This window comes from Vicia villosa, linkage group LG2 (genome assembly GCF_029867415.1).
Source record: "Vicia villosa cultivar HV-30 ecotype Madison, WI linkage group LG2, Vvil1.0, whole genome shotgun sequence".
NCBI classification, from domain to species: domain Eukaryota; kingdom Viridiplantae; phylum Streptophyta; class Magnoliopsida; order Fabales; family Fabaceae; genus Vicia; species Vicia villosa.
The window spans coordinates 208979063-208995672 of record NC_081181.1 but is presented as its reverse complement, the minus strand read 5'-3'; the positions used below and the strand labels follow the sequence as shown (position 1 = coordinate 208995672).

Here is a 16610-nt window from a genome sequence, read left to right as displayed (position 1 = left end):
TGTTTCACACTCCTGCAAGTCTTGGAAAGCGTGTTTGCGGGGTGCATATAACCTGGCAACGTTGCGGGTTGTAAACCACCAGACAAAGTTGCGGGGTGTATTTCCCCTTACAAAAAATTGCGACTAACGTTTTTGCAGGGTGAATACACCACCTCGCAATTGCTGCATTGCAGGGTGATAATTGCATTTGCGGGTGGATTTCACTTGGCAATTGCTGCGTTAAGGTTGTGTGTTAAGTGAAAAGCTATAATTCAAGTGTTGTAACTGATTACCACAAAGTTGTAACTGATTACAGGTGTGAGAAAAAGTCAAATTAGTGATTTTGTATAGGGTTGAACCAATTACGCATATGCAGTAACTAGTTACCACTGTTAGTAGTTTATGTTTTCTAGCCGCTGTAACTAGTTACAATTACAACTTTTTTAATTTTTAGTTATTTGGTTTATAGCTTGTATCGCGATCCACTTATAAATAAATAAATACTTTTGAGGTATTATTGTCAATTTTAATGAAAATATACTCTCTCTCTCTCTCTCTCTCTCCATTTAAACCCTCTATTTTCATCAACCAAATGATTCTAGACTTAATGAAAGACCTCTATAATTTAAAGGATTGTGCCTTACAAAAATTGACAATAACAACAATTGGTTAACCGCATAATGAGTGACCTCGCACACCATTTTACACAAATTAAGAAAACTGTATAAAAGTAAGAGAGAATACAATTTTTACTATAGTACCATTAATATGTATTGAAAATGGTGAAATTTTATTAATTAGAGGATATAATTGAAAAAGTGTATTGGAAATTAAAATGAGTCATTCATTTTGAGACATAATTTTATTCTAAATGCGCCATTCATTATAGGACGGAAGGAGTAGATACATTCTAGACTTATTCGATTATGACCACGTGAAAAACACAATAGAAGCTGAGTCATCCACTCAAGGTTGAAGAGATGGCTTTAAGCATGGTTTTAAAAAAAGAATAGTGATTACGTCACATAAAAGATTTCGATTTAGGTTGATACAAATGCCGTGACACTAATGATAATCGATACGATGTAAATTAACTACAAATTATTCTTTAATATAAAAAAATCTGAAGACGATATCGAAATTGTTCTTTAATATAAAAAAGTGAAGACGATATCTATCATCACAACAATTTTATGCGGTCACCGACTTGTTTTTAAACCCTCGCTCGAAGACTCAACACGCCCCTCTCTAAGTAACATAATATATACCCTATATTTAGTAGGGATGACAAGCAGACCTAAATCCGCGGGGCCCATCTACAACTAACCCGAATCAACGGATGAAAATCCGAGTTGAATGGATTTGGGTGCCACCCGATATTTCGGGTGCAAGTTTGGGTAGTGTGAAACCCTTACCCGAAATTCAAAATCTCATCCGCTTATATATATATATATATATATATATATATATATATATATATATATATATATATATATATATATATATATATATATATATATATATATATATATATATATATATATATATATATATATATATATATATATATATATATATATATATATATATATATATATATATAGGGGACGACTCAAGTGAGAACACTTGGTTATTATGAGAAATGAGAACAATGAATCACGACCATTAAATTTTGATTTTGTTGATTTTAATGGATTGGATTGGTTTCTTTTTCTATGATCCTTAATATTTATTTTAAATCAAAATATAAATAGAAACCAATCCAGTCCATTAAAATCAACAAAATCAAAATTTAATGGTCGTGATTCATTGTTCTCATTTCTCATAATAACCAAGTGTTCTCACTTGAGTCGTCCCATATATATATATATATATATATATATATATATATATATATATATATATATATATATATATATATATATATTGGAAATTGGTAGAAAAAATGTGTTTTATGTATTGCAGCGGAATTGGGTAAAAAACCCTGAACCCAACAGATGTGGGCGTGGGTGTTATTTTGTTACGCAAATAATCTTTGGGTTCGAGTTCAAATGCTGATTTCGGATGCGAGTTTGAGTAGTACAAAACTCGCACCCATTGCATTAAGGAAAAGTTGGATAAAGAGGATCACATTCTTTACAAATTGTCTATATACAATCTTTTGTTTAGTTTATCTCATACATATTGAGATACTATGGTACCTAGACATAATTCATTCACAAAAAACGTAATTCATCTTTTGTTTAGTTTATCCCATACATATTGTACCTAGACATAACTCAATTCACAAAAAAACAAGGTATACTACTAGAAAGGAAATGAAGAAGAAAGGAAAAGAAGAAAAAGAAGTACAAATATTATGTAAATACATAATAGATAGGAAAAGAAGAACCTAAGTACAAGTTTAAAAAAAACATCAATTTTTTTCATATAATTCATTTGCCAATCGTTGTTTTATTTAAACATAATAGAAAAAATATTTTCAGTTTTGAAAATTTCCCTTGCTCCTCCGTGTTTACTTGATTTCAACCTTTATGCTATTTTGATTCATAACAATACTCTACCATTACTAGAATTTTGTTTTGCAACTGGAACAATTTTTTCTGAACCCCCTGTTTGAATGTTGAATGAAGAAGATATTGTTTTCATAGACGTATCAAACTCTCGACAGGAATTTACTGTTGTCTTTTTTCCAATTCTCACTCAAAAATCCAACATAGGTTGTTTTTGCATTGCACTCTTTGAGTTTGAATCCATTCAATGTCACCATTGGTTTCTCAAACATTCCGAAGTTTTTTGTTTTGTACTGATCAATGGCTTTAACCTTGTCCCCAACAATTCATATACATAACTTTCCGGAGAGAATCATAAGTTTGTATCAACTTCTCTTCCACCTCGGTTACGTCCCATTCCCATGCAATGAGGCTGGACAACGGCGGAAGCGCCAACAAAGAACCAGCGGAGAAGAGGCGAGTTCTATTTTGATGAATAGATGTGATAGCAGTTTTGCACTTGTGGCCAGGATCAGCGTGGCTTTGCGCCACCGCTACAGTTGCCGCCATCCAAACACGGTTCAAGTAACTCATCTTTGCTTTTTATCGTTCTTAAAAATCTTTTTCTTTTTTAAGCCTAAAAACTCTGAGGTATGAATTGTGTGAGATGAAGAAGGTATATATAGAGGAAATGAGAACCATTAATTATGTGAATTTTTTAGTTAATAAAATCCATTGTGTTTAGTTTATTAGTGTTTAATTAACAATATCTTCATGTTTTGGGGTGAATCTTCTAGTATCACTCAGTAGTATTTAACTAGTATTATTATAGATTCAGTGTATTATCTTATAATGTTTTTAAATGTAAAAATGATTAAATACTGTAGTGTGTGAGAATAGTTAATGAGATGAGAGGAAACAGGTGGCGGTTTTATCCACCAAGTTCATTTTCATTTGATGACTCATCCAATTGCAATCCAACAACCCATTCAATTCTATCACTTTGACACTTTCTTTCTTTGTTTTTTTATCTTACACTTTCTCTTTCTTTAATCCTTTAATTTGTTTGAATGGACCCACGTTAGCATTCTTTTTGTGTAGGGATGATTTTGTCATTTTTGTATTCTGCATTTTTGTTTTATTTTGGCATATGTATTTGTATATTAGTCATTGGTTACTCACACGTAGAATTGTAGAATAGTGACACGTTATGGATCATGGACTGGCTAGTTAGTTCTGTTGTGCCTCGATTCATGGGCTAAGAGTGGCATCACGTGCCTGCTCATGAATGCAGGAGGAAACCTCCAAGTTTTACTCTGCTATGCATGCACTACATCCATTTTTGCGTCGGTCATATTTTGTAAATAGTTTCACTAACATTAAATGGTATGATAGTAATGATTCCAACAAGAGGGCTTCGGAAAAAAAATTGGTACATCACATCATTACCAATTATATAATTATATATTTTGGTAGATAGTGAACACAAGTATTCTTTGGTAAGTGTATAAAATAGTGAAATTGAGAGAAACTTTTTAATATTGTGAAGAATTTTGACATAGTGATGTTAAATATTAATAGATTCTACGATAAATTTGATAGCAGAGTTGTAGTCAGGATAACAAATTAAGTATTTGATGCCAAATTCTCAGATCATCCGAAATCTATGATATAACACTATCAACTCAGCATTAAGGATGTTGGAATAACTCATATTACCTACAAAATCGTGAATCCAAGCACCATCGACATTTCAAATCAATCCATCAAAATATGAGACGTTGAGATTACCGAGATTATTGCCATCAACAATATTCAAAATTATATTACTACTTGTTCCATCCTAGAACTAGAAACGAGAAGTTGATCTCCCGATGCGGTGGAATGGGATACCTGCAAGGTAAGCACTCAAACGCTCAAGTCAGTTTGTGGAGAAGAAGAGTTAAGTGAAAATTTATTTGAAAACTGATTATCTCGATTTGACGCATACTCTATCTTTACAAGAGGGGGAAAATAACGAACTACCTATTCGTCTGCCGCTCTTCGCGGATGGCTGTTGGAAGTTGTACACCATAAATTTCTTAAAGGCGGTTTGCAAGACGGAAGGGGATATATGCTTAACAAATCGGAATCACAGGCAAATAGGCGACATGTGTGAAGAGATCATATCAGGGATAGGAAGACGGACTCAAGTCAAGGAAGGATACACCTACTCGGGACCGAGATATAAAATCGGGCGAAAGGAAGGATACATCAACCCGAGGGCGATCAACCTAAGTCGGATGGAATGTGAGATACGCCTAGTCAGATCGCCGAAGTGCCAAGCCGATATGATGGTTGTGTTTCTCCAAAGGCTGCATGAAGTTAATAAGGAAAGCGCTACATCCTCATGATTGCGACGACAGACGTTAGGGCAACTTCTTTAATATTGTACCAAAAGGGTCATTGCTTCGTGAATAAGATGGAGAAGGTTGAGTATAAAAGGAGAATCTCCCATAAACGGAGGGACAACTCTGACAACAACATCACACTAAAAATACAAGCATATTATAACTTTGATATCACAGAACTGTTTAGGCTTCACCTAATTAGCTTCGGGGAAGTCATTCAAACGTGTTTTTCAGGAATATTTTGCGCCTATCGTGGTGCTCGATAAGATTTTCCCATGCCACACATCAAAATTACTATTTCAGAGATGTCCAAATCACCACCTAGCTGGAGTGATCAGAATCCTCCTCTAGACATGGTGTATTTGCTGGCCGCCGTAGAAGCTCTACGACAGCAAAACGAAGTCTTGCAATATAGTGTCTAGACACTCCAGACTCAAAGCCATTCAGACGGAGACACAGAGGTTGCTAGACTCCCAACCACTGGCAGAAGCAATATGAGACGATTTAGGTTCGGAAAACTTCAATCCACCGTCATTAGCGTCCTCTGACGGTAAAAGCGATCCACAACAAAAATTCATTTCGTTGCACGAGTATTTATTTAATTTTATTTAATAACAAGAGAAAAGAATACTAAAACTTCACATGAAACACTTGTGGCTGAATCATTAACGATGGTAACATTAGTACTATAGTCAAGATTCCCATTAACAACATGCACTCAAATAATGTGCTTTAAAAAAGGAGATAACCCCATATTCCAATATTTTATGTGGACATGCCCACTTGTTGATATTGAGTGATTACATTATATTTGTTTGTATCAAACTTTCTCATTATCTTGAGAGATTACATTATATTTGTTTGTATCAAACTTTCTCAATATATAGTATTATTTAATAACACACAACCAATTATTGTTAAACTTTCTCAAGCAAATAGCCTTTCTTTTATAAAAAATTTAAGAAATAAAAACATAGAATACTCTAGATTAACTTTGCCTTCTATCTATCTCCGATCTAGCTAGAAACTAGAAAGTGTTACAAAGCAAGAGTGCTTTCCACTTAAAAAGGTTATGCCTATCTGTTTCTCATTTTTTGCACCTAATTAAAATAAGGCTAAGCAAAATGTAGCCATAAGTAAGGGGCATTATGTATTATGCATTCCACTAAAGCTGTTGAAAATGATTTTCCAACTTGAACATGGCAACAAAAAGTCTACAAGAGCATGTAATCTTAAGCAAATCTAAAATAGCAATAGTTGCATGAAGTGAAAATCCATTTCACAATTCCAATTAGAAAAACAAATAAGCTATCTACAAGTTATAGGAGATGATGTAAAAAAGCAATTAAGTAAATCCGATTATTGTCTTAATTCCCTCACATTTAACATCACAAACATTATTGAAATTGAACAAACAAAATAAAGTAAGGGCTTTCACAATAATTGTTCATATATGTGGAGATTGATCCAAGTAAGTTCAGAAAAAACGCCAAAACGCAGTGCATATAAAAGGTGTTTTTTCGACATTTTTTAGATTCGAAGAGAAATATGTAAATATTAAAGTCTTCTAGAGAGAAATTTAGTGTGATTAATATATTGGGTAGAAGAAAAATTGGTTAACAATAGATAAAAAATAGGCAACATTTTTATGAATTTAGAACACTATTCTCTAGAAGTTCATTTGATAATAAATATCTTGTAACAACTCTTAACTATATAATAGTGAGTCACAAAGTTGCTTTCTTCTTTAGAGTAGACCGATTTGATCAAATAGGATAAATAAATTTTGTAAATGTACATGATCTTTATTTATTCTTTCTCTTGTGGATTTGTTTAGACTAGTTGTCAGATTAATTTTGTTTGAGACCATTTAATTGGTTGACATTGTTCTCTCTGTCCCACATCAAATTATTGGTGTGTTTGATTACTCAAATTCACAATAATTAGTGCCTACCGTAGAAAAAATGGGTTTAGTCGACAAGTGGGTGCCATAGATTTTAAATGGGACATCAAATTTTTTTTTTGAGACAACAACTTTTAGTTGTGGTAAGTGAAGAAGCAAGCAATTTTAATTTAACAAAAGTGTATAGAAACATTAAAAGTTGAGACATTGATGTAGCCTAGCACAAACAACGAAGACTGGGATGGCCGATAAGACCATGCATATCATATTTTTATGCCTCAGAGATAAAGTCCTAAGAAAAATCTCCAAGGAGAAGAAAACAAAACAAATGTGGATCAAATTTGAATCATTGTATATGATCAAGCCTTTGACACACATGTTGTGTGTGAAACAACAACTACACTCATTTCAATTGGTGGTGAACAAATACATGATGAAGAAATTGGCATAATTTAACAAGATCGTTGGTCACTTACAAAATATTAAGGTGAAACTTGATGATGAACACATTTTCCAACTCATGATTATAGCTCATTATCCATATTATTTTAGCATTTCATGGATGTCATTCTTTATGATAAAAAAAATATTATATCCTTGGAGGAAGTGTAATCGGATATAAGAACAAAGGAGTTAACCAAAATGAAATATTTAAAAGTTGATGATACTGGTGAATGCTTTAGTGTTTCTAGAGGCAAAAGTAAGAGTAGAGGGAATTCAAAGGGGAACAAATTTAGGTCGAAGTCCAAGTTCAAAGGTTTTGATAAGTCGGATTTAAAATGCTTGATTTGTTATAAAATAGGTCACTTCAAGAAGGATTGTCCTGTGAGGAAAACAAGAGTGATTCTGTTTAGATTATGGTTCCCTCATATAATGATAGTTTTTGAAATGTTGATGCACTAGTGGTTACGAATAAGATAAATTTGTTTCCTATAATCATATTCGATAGTTTAAGCTATTGAATTAACATTGAAAGTGAAATGTTGAAAATTCTACATGGTGCATTGATTAAGTCTAATGGATCTAAAATTTGGAGTTGCATATTTTATATGATTTCATTGTTATCAGTCAGACATCATTAACTAGTCAAGACTTTCATGACAAAACCATGCTAAGATATTTGAAATTAGGGCATGTTCGTGAAAGAGGCTTAGTTGAGCTAGTTAAACAAAATTTGCTAGTCAGTGAGAAATTAAACAAAATAGAATTTGTGATCATTGCATACCATAAAAAAACACTTGGTGAAGTTTAGAAGTTTCGTGTATAATTCTAGTAAATTGTTTGGGTATGTTTGCTCGGATCTATAAGGTTCTAAAAGGGTGGTTTTTAATTTCTCAGCATTATTTATGCCTTTTTTAAAAAGGGTATTTGTTTAAATTTTTTAAAATAAAAATGACTCTATTGAAAAGTTTAGGAAATGACATACACTTATAAAAAATTAGATGGGAATTAAAATGAATGTGTTATATATGAGAATGGAATGAAGGTTGTTCCAAACAAATGAAATAATTTTGTAAAATATAAGGTATCAAGAGACAAAGAATTGTTACTAGAACACCTTAAAAAACGACATACGTGAACAAATGAATACGACCATTTTAGAGAGGAAAATGTGTTATGAAAATAAAATGATGGAGAGTATTCCATATGCAAGTGACGTTGAAAGCATCGTGTATGGTAAATTTAAAGAGACAAAGAGGATGATTTTTAGGATTCATTATTCTAAGAGTTAAAATATATGAAAGATATCTAATGGAATTTAGAAAACATTCTAAACACATTGATTTTGGAAGATATCTAATGGAATTTGAGAAACATTCTAAACACATTAATTTTGTGCAATTGATGTATTGTCTAGATGAGAGATTATATATCAGTTAATAAAGAAAGTAAGATATGCTCTTATGAACTTCTAAGATTATTTTCTTATTATAACTTATTTTGTAATTTTTTTAACAACTCATAATTATATTAATATTATAGTGGATCAGAGAGTAGCTATCTCTCTCCCCTCTTAATAGATCATTTGAACAAAGTATGAGTGTATTTGTTCATGTTGATTTGTTTACAATATAATTGACACTGCAAAATGACAAATCACTCTATGAGTGATTATATTATCGGTAAGGATTATACACGAAAAAACCTTATTTTTTTTCCAGTATTGTCGTCATTAGAATACTTTATCAACTACTACAATTTTTACGTATGAGTGTATTTGTTCTGGTTGATTTGTTTACACTATTTAACACTGCAAAATGACAAATCGCTCTATGAGTAATTATATTATCGGTAAGGATTATATACAAAAACCTTATTTTTCGTCATTATAATACTTTATCAACTACTACAATTTTTACACATGAAAACTATTAATTCTGAAAACTATAATTTTTTGTATGAAAATAGTTACAAACCCTTTAAGATACAAAACTATCCCTGTCTTACTATACCAGTGAGATCAGAGTTGTTGTGGTGAAAAAAAATTCAATCTATCTCTTTCTATTTACAATAATATCTCACTTGTTTTTTCATCTCACGGGTCAATGTGGGACTTCAATAAATACTAGGAGTATGACACATTTAAAATAAATAGATTTAAAGAACTAATAAAAAATTAAAATTCAGATAGTTAGACAGAAATATTTGATGTAGGGTTGCAAATTCGAACTCGCAATATTGTCACTTGATCATCTTTTATCATCTTTTAAAGAAAGGAATTTCAGCTACTAGATTTTTTACCCAAAAATAAAATAAGATTCATAGACCCTAACATTAGTATTACTCTGACCTAATTTATAAGCAAAAAGATTCTCTTTTAAATTCATTGAATAATGAATATATTTAGTCTACATAAAAGACTAGATACACTCATTATTCAGTAAATCTAAATATTAGGAGGGAATATTTAGTATTTAGTACTATTGTCTGACGATTCTGCATAACAACATGCATTTAAATAATGCTTTCAAGATAAACTTATATTCCGAACTTTTACATGGACATGCCCACTTGTTGATCTTGACAGATTACATTATCTGTTTTTCCTTACAAAAGAGATTACTTTATCTTAATAAATTAGTTAAATCAGCAATTAAACAATAGTGAGAGCTAGCTAATTATCTATTGATTATCACTCTGTATAATTAGCCACTAAAATTATCATACTATCTATAAAAATAAAGAAAATTTCTTTGGCCACCTCCCTATGGGGGTCACCCCAGCGAAAATTCCAAAATACCCCTGCTTCGGAAGTTCATTTCCGAAAGCGTCTTTTTTTTGAAAAAATTGATTTATTTCGGAAGTTCATTTCCGTAATACTGCGATTTCTGCAGATTTATCAAAACACTCCCCCTCCCCCAATCATTTACCCTAAATCAAAACAAAAAGTGGCAAAGGCGAAAATTTGTGCAAACATAATTCCAAAGCTGCATCAAGGCTCCAATCACACTGCTAAACAACATTCAAAAGCCCTCAATCCTAACACTTTGTAAGTTTTGAAATTTTTAGATCTATTATTGAAATGCATGTTATTTAGGGTTTTAATTGCATAAATGATATATGGTTAGGTTGTTAGTAGTATTTAGGTTGTTTAGAAGCATTTTGATTTGGTTTGAAGTTTGGTTTAGGGGTCTGTCATGGAAGTTGCAGAAAACTCCATCGCAGGGGTGTTTCGGAAGTTCATTTCCGAAAACACCTCCATCCTAGTTTTCGGAAATGAACTTCCGAAATGTATCAGAAGTTCAAATTTTTTTGTTTTTTATTTTGTCTATGCATATTAATCAATTTCAATTGTTTACAGGAACATGTCAGACAACCAACCAGCACGCAGGACTGCGTCTTCTAAAGAGGGCGCTAAGGGAAGAAAGGGTTCTTCAAAGAAGGAGGTGAAAGAGGTGAAGGAGGTGAAGGAGGTGAAGGAGAAGAAGAAGCTTTTGACTGGTTCTGCTTCTCGTCCCCTGGGGGTCCATGGCTCGGACGTGCAGGCTCAGCCTTCAGGCGTGATCAACGCTGATGGTTCTGATACTGAGTGGGATGAGGATTGGTATAATTATCTTCATTCGGAGGAGTTCGCTCGTCGGGAAGAATAACGTGTTTTTATTTTGTTTGATGTGTATTTTGTAACGCTCGTCGGGCAGAATAACATGTTTTTCTTTTGTTTGACGTGTTTTGTTTTGTTTTGTTCTGATTTCGGATTGTATCGCACAGTGTTTTTGTATTGGATTTATCATGTTAGTTTTTGGAAGTGGTAACCGGGGTCGGAACATATGACGGAGGAGGTGGATGTTCGGAGGAAGAAGAACCGGAGGTACGTCCACCGCGAGACAAAGGAGCCAATCAATGTAAGCTATAGTTTATCATTATCATCTGGGGACGTTTCTAAAAAATCAAGATTAAAAATAATAAGATTTTTTTCCCAATTTTTTGTAATGACGTCCCCTGATGATAATGATAAACTATAGCTTACATTGATTGGCTCCTTTGTCTCGCGGTGGACGTACCTCCGGTTCTTCTTCCTCCGGACATCCACCTCCTCCGTCATATGTTCCGGCCCCGGTTACACCTCCTCCGTCATTTGTTACTTACAGTAGTACGTATTTTTATTAAAAGAATAAAAAAACCTTTTGAAATTTGGAAGCCTTTTTTTCTCCCCACCACTCTCTCATCCCCACCTACCCGTGTTCAACAATATGTAACTTTAATTTTATGTAATATTATCGTTGTAATCTTCACCCGATTAAATAAAGCGAATTGTTGTTGTTTTTCATTTTATTCTGTCCAGACATATTTTCGGAGGTTCATTTCCGAATTCTCCAAGGGGGGTGCGTTCGGAGATGAACTTCCGAAACACCACATTTTCTGAAAAGTAACTTTATTTCGGAGATGCATCTCCGAAATCAATATTTTATATTAAAAAAAACACGTTTTCGGAGATACATTTCCGAAAACACCTTTTTTAAGAAAAAAAATACAGTTTCGGAAATGAACTTCCGAAACAAGGGGTATTATGGTAAATTCACCAGGGGTGGGCAAGAAGGTTGGGAGGTGGGTGAAGAAATTTTCAAAATAAATAGTGGTAAGATTCGTAGCTTCCCCGGATTTTTTTTTATAAGGTGGGCAGAGCCCCCACAAAATATATTAAATCAAAAAAAGATACAGGGAAAAGAGAACCGGGAGGACCGAACCAAAACCCCTTAACGAGTAAATCTATAGTTGGGAAGACCAATAGAATTTCTAGCAAAGTCCATTAGAATCTCCCTATGAACAACTTCCCACCATCTAAAATCATTAATATGTAATCCTATGTTAGCCAGCCTATCCGCACAATGATTCCCCTCCCTATAAATATGGGTAACCAAAAAATTAATCGAGTTAGTATGATGAAGAACATTTTCCCATCTGTTCCGAAGCTCCCCGGATCTTGATACATACATCAATTTAATAAAATAAATAGTAGTGATTGAAATTTGAATAAATAACTACCACTTATATAATACGGTATTTATGCGCAATTATCAACTAAATTCTCTTATTTGAACAAAAATAATACTACTATTTAATTAAGCCTAATCTCTGACAATACCTTAAGCCTAATCTCTGACAATACCAGAAATTTGGCGAAAATAAGTAAAATTTATGGTATTTTTTGAGAATTTTCCGGTATATTGTACTGAAAATTTCAAAATTCTTAGTATTATCATTTACTAATATTATCAAAAAATTTAAAATTTTCAATGCGTATTATCATATCAGAAATTTTGAAATTTCCGATGCGTATTATCATACCATCTAATAAAGTGAAAATTTAGGAGCAGTTGGAAATTTCCGATAATATATTTAAAATTTCTGGTTTACCAAAAATTTTCTCGTTCCAAAAATTTGGTAGGATGTATTAGAAATTTCGTCGAAAAATTCTTTATATCTCATCAGGATAAAATTGAAATAAAAAAATTGGTGGGTGGCAGGTATAAATCTTCTAATTGTTCTTGAACTTTCTAAGGCAAATAACCTTTCTTTTGTAAAAAAATGTAATCAATAAAAAATAGAATACTATAAATATGCTTTTCTTCTAACTATCTCCGATCTAAAGTGTTACAAAGCAAGAGAGCTTTCCACTTAAAAATGTTTGGCCTATCTATTTTTCGTTTCAACTCTGAAGAGAATCTTAAACCAAATCCATTCATATATAGTTATAAAGTTGTTAAAATAGTGTTCCAATGGCAACAAAGAGAACACAAGAGCATGCAATATTACATGAAGTGAAAATCCATTTCATAATTTCAATTAAAAAAAGAAGCTATGTACAAGTTATAGGAGATGATGTAAGAAATCAATTAAGTAAAACCGATTATTGTACTAATTCACTCACATTTATCATACACCACAAACATCATTGAATATGAAAAGAAAAAAAAAACAAAAATAGACAAGTGTTTTCTCAACATATCTTCTTACCAAATTGTATATGTCACTCAACCATTAATTGACAGATTAATGCCTCCAAGAAATTAAATTTCAGAACATACAAAAGATCTTTGACATAAGGTCAGAAGAAGAATGAAATAAGTACTTTACAGTTTACACTGAATCAACCACAACACCTTCAACCTGCTGCTTCGCCAAGTATCTTTCCCTTCTTTCTTTCTACACAAGTAACAGTTATTCAATAAATCAAAGGTCAGAGAGACAATACAATATTAACATAAGCTAGAAGTTGTTTTCATAAACTCTCTTAAACCGTCTCAGAGACGTTTATGTAAGTGGATAAAATTCAAATAAGTTAAAAATGTAAATGTCTAACCCATTCATCTATAACAAGTCCCTCTCCAGCAACTCGTGGACCGGTCTCCTCTGGGGGTTTCTTTCGTGCTTCCAATGCAGCTTCCGCCTCAGCTAACTGACGTTTAAGCTTATCCATGGCCTTCATAAGAAACAAAAGCTTTCAACTATGACACCAAATTAAACTTTAAGGCCATAAAATATATTCGAGATGAATGTAATCTTAATCTTACAGGGCTGTTCCGGTCAGGGTCAAGAAAAACAACCCGAAGAATTTGCTCTACAGCTACTTGATCTCTTTGCTCTTCAAACTGCAAGAAGAAATCATGGTTTGTGTGATCAGCATAATGGTTAAACAAACTTTTGCAACTATAATATGATTTTATCTGAAATAAGCTATCAAGAAAACTACAAAGGTTGAAGAGAAATAGCACATTACCAGTTCAGGTACATAGTCCATTTCCCCTTGCACTTTTAGGCTCATGATTTTGAATTTAACCTTGCTTTTTTGATCAGTTGGTTTCTCATTGTTCTCTGGTGGTTCAACAAACTTGAACACTGCCAAATAAGCGAGACAAATGTAAGAAGATTCGCCAAATTCCAAGCATTTGATAGTTTTTGGTTAACACAAGTTTAGAAGGGGATATTACCAGTGGCAATTATACTTTCACCGGGTGAAAGAATGCCGCCCGGAGGACGCATGTAACAACTTTTAGGCGCAGTTGTTTGAAACTAAGACAAAAGAAAGTATCACCATTAGTATTAAGTAGTGAATTCAACAGTGGATATGGTGGTTGTCAGGAAAACTGCCTAGGTGCGGCGCCATGGCAGACTTTCCTTCACAAACTGCATTTGGCAGTTGTCAGAAAAGCTGCCATGGCGCGGCGTATGGTGCCACCATGGCCGACATTCCTTCACAAACTGCATATAGCGGTTGTGTTAGGAAAGCTGCCATGGCGCAGCCATTTAACAAACCATTCAACAACACGGGTTGAAACAGTCAAAATAGTCACCAATTCATCCTATGAGTATCATGATAATGTTCTGCTAAACATCATTTCTAAATACAAGTAAATAATGGCAAAAACAAATAAATTAATGGCGACATAAACCACAAACCTTGAAAGCTACATGAGACTTGCAAGTGTTTTTAATTGTGATGGCACTCCTAACTTGTTTACCAGGTTCATCTTCAAAACAAAGCCACACAATAATCACAGTCAATTTAGATAACTATCCCTTGTACAAAAAGAAATCTATCAATAATATGTTATGAAACACGAACACCCCAAACACGACACCAACACTGACAGAGCCCAACACAGACACATATTTTTTCAGAGTTGTCAGTGCTACCTCAATAATATGGGATTTTCCAACATAAACTTCTCATTAACTTGAAATTTGCCTATATCTTTCAATTTTACATAAATCCTCTTGATTTTTCCATAATCATCAATAAACTTCTTTGTAAATGTAAAGCAATCTTTCATAAACAAAAAAATAATCCAAACTAGGAAAGACTAAACATTAACATCTACATGAAACTCAAATCGTATCCTAGATTCCATTCATTATAATCAAATTAACCTTAATGTAAGATAATTATCAACAAAACAACCTATTCACTATACTTAGGACCAAGCAATTAAAACCAAACATTAATCTTAAACAAACAAAAAAAAAAACCCTCAAAAAACATGTTAATAACCAAACAAGTTTCAAGAGACACATACAAGGAAAGTAGAGCTTGTTGGGAGGATCAAGACGAAGCCTTCTCCTTGTAGGAAGCAAAGACTTAGCCACAGATGAAACCGTAGCAGAAGATTGAGTAATAGATCTGTCAATAGAATGAACACTCTGACTCTGGTGATGAACATTATGCATGTAAGATGTAGATGAAGAAGACGTAGTAGTAGTAGTTGATGAAGACGAAGGATTATGACTCGTTTGCCAAAACGGCATTCTACAAAAGTTCCAAACTTTTCCATCAGATCCTGGCTTTTCACTCTCCACCTCCATTTCTCGCCGGAAACTCACCGGAGACAGAATCTTCCGGCAAATGGGTCACTGAATTGGGTGAAAAGTTTTAAGCTTTTTGATAAATAAAGTGATGGGTCTTTTGAAGCAAAAACTGTGTGTTTGGGTGTGAAACACCAAACGTTGTTGTATTTGTTTTGATTCACAAACAATTTGTTTTTTGTTTTTTTTAATGTTTTTTTAATGGTGCAAAAGGGTGTTTAAATTTAAATTGGAACTGGTTGTTGTTAGTACCTTTATGAGTGAGACAATTTGGTGACAGTGGGGAATGGGGATTGATTGGTTTGTGAATTTTACTGTGGTGTGAATGATGATGATGAAAGAATGAAGAATTCGGATCTCAATGTTGCTAATTTTGTAAATTTGAATTTTGTGTGTTTGAGATCCGGATGTTTATTGGTTACTTGTTTTTTTTACAGTTGGTTTTGATTTTGATTGATTCTACTATCTCTATGTACAATCATTTTCTAGTAGATCTCACGTTTTTTAAGATTTGGTACTGTTTTCATGTCTAAGATTATCATCACCCTATTGATCTCATTTGATTTTTATTATAGGAAATTATTGACTTGTTTTACCTACATAACCAACTATTTCAACTTCAATCCCCTAATAATCCCATATATTTTAAATTATTCATGTTTAAAAAAAAATAATCAAATTATTAATTGACGCATGTATTTTTTTGTTATAAAGACGCATCAATTTAATTGCGCATATTTAATTGGCGCATGTATTTTTTATTATAAAGACGCGTCAATCCAATTGGCACAACCTCTTTAAAATTCAAATAATGTTTCAATCTTGCACATATTTCTATTCTAATTTTTTATTTTTAATTATATGATAAATATATTATTATAAGTACTTTATATTATATTTCAATATGGCGCACTTATTAGATTGAAGCGTATTTAAGACGAAATATTATATAAATAGGGAAATGCTAACAAGTGCCCCAGGGGCACTCTTTAATAGCTTTAAAAAGTAAGTTTTTCTTGGAAATATGCGTAATTAATGCATCGA

At 32.8% G+C, this 16610-nt stretch overlaps 1 protein-coding gene across 1 annotated transcript; it reads right to left on the bottom strand.

The window, feature by feature from the left end:
- Positions 1 to 13099: 13099 nt before the first annotated feature.
- LOC131653738 (vesicle-associated protein 4-2-like) lies at positions 13100 to 15935 on the bottom strand. Its single transcript, XM_058924010.1, has 7 exons — positions 15281 to 15935; positions 14664 to 14734; positions 14195 to 14276; positions 13984 to 14102; positions 13778 to 13855; positions 13567 to 13686; positions 13100 to 13409 (listed from the first exon to the last, which is right to left on the bottom strand). Exons 1-7 carry the CDS (start codon positions 15564 to 15566, stop codon positions 13344 to 13346), a joined length of 822 nt encoding a protein of 273 aa, XP_058779993.1. The 5' UTR covers positions 15567 to 15935; the 3' UTR covers positions 13100 to 13343.
- Positions 15936 to 16610: the final 675 nt, after the last annotated feature.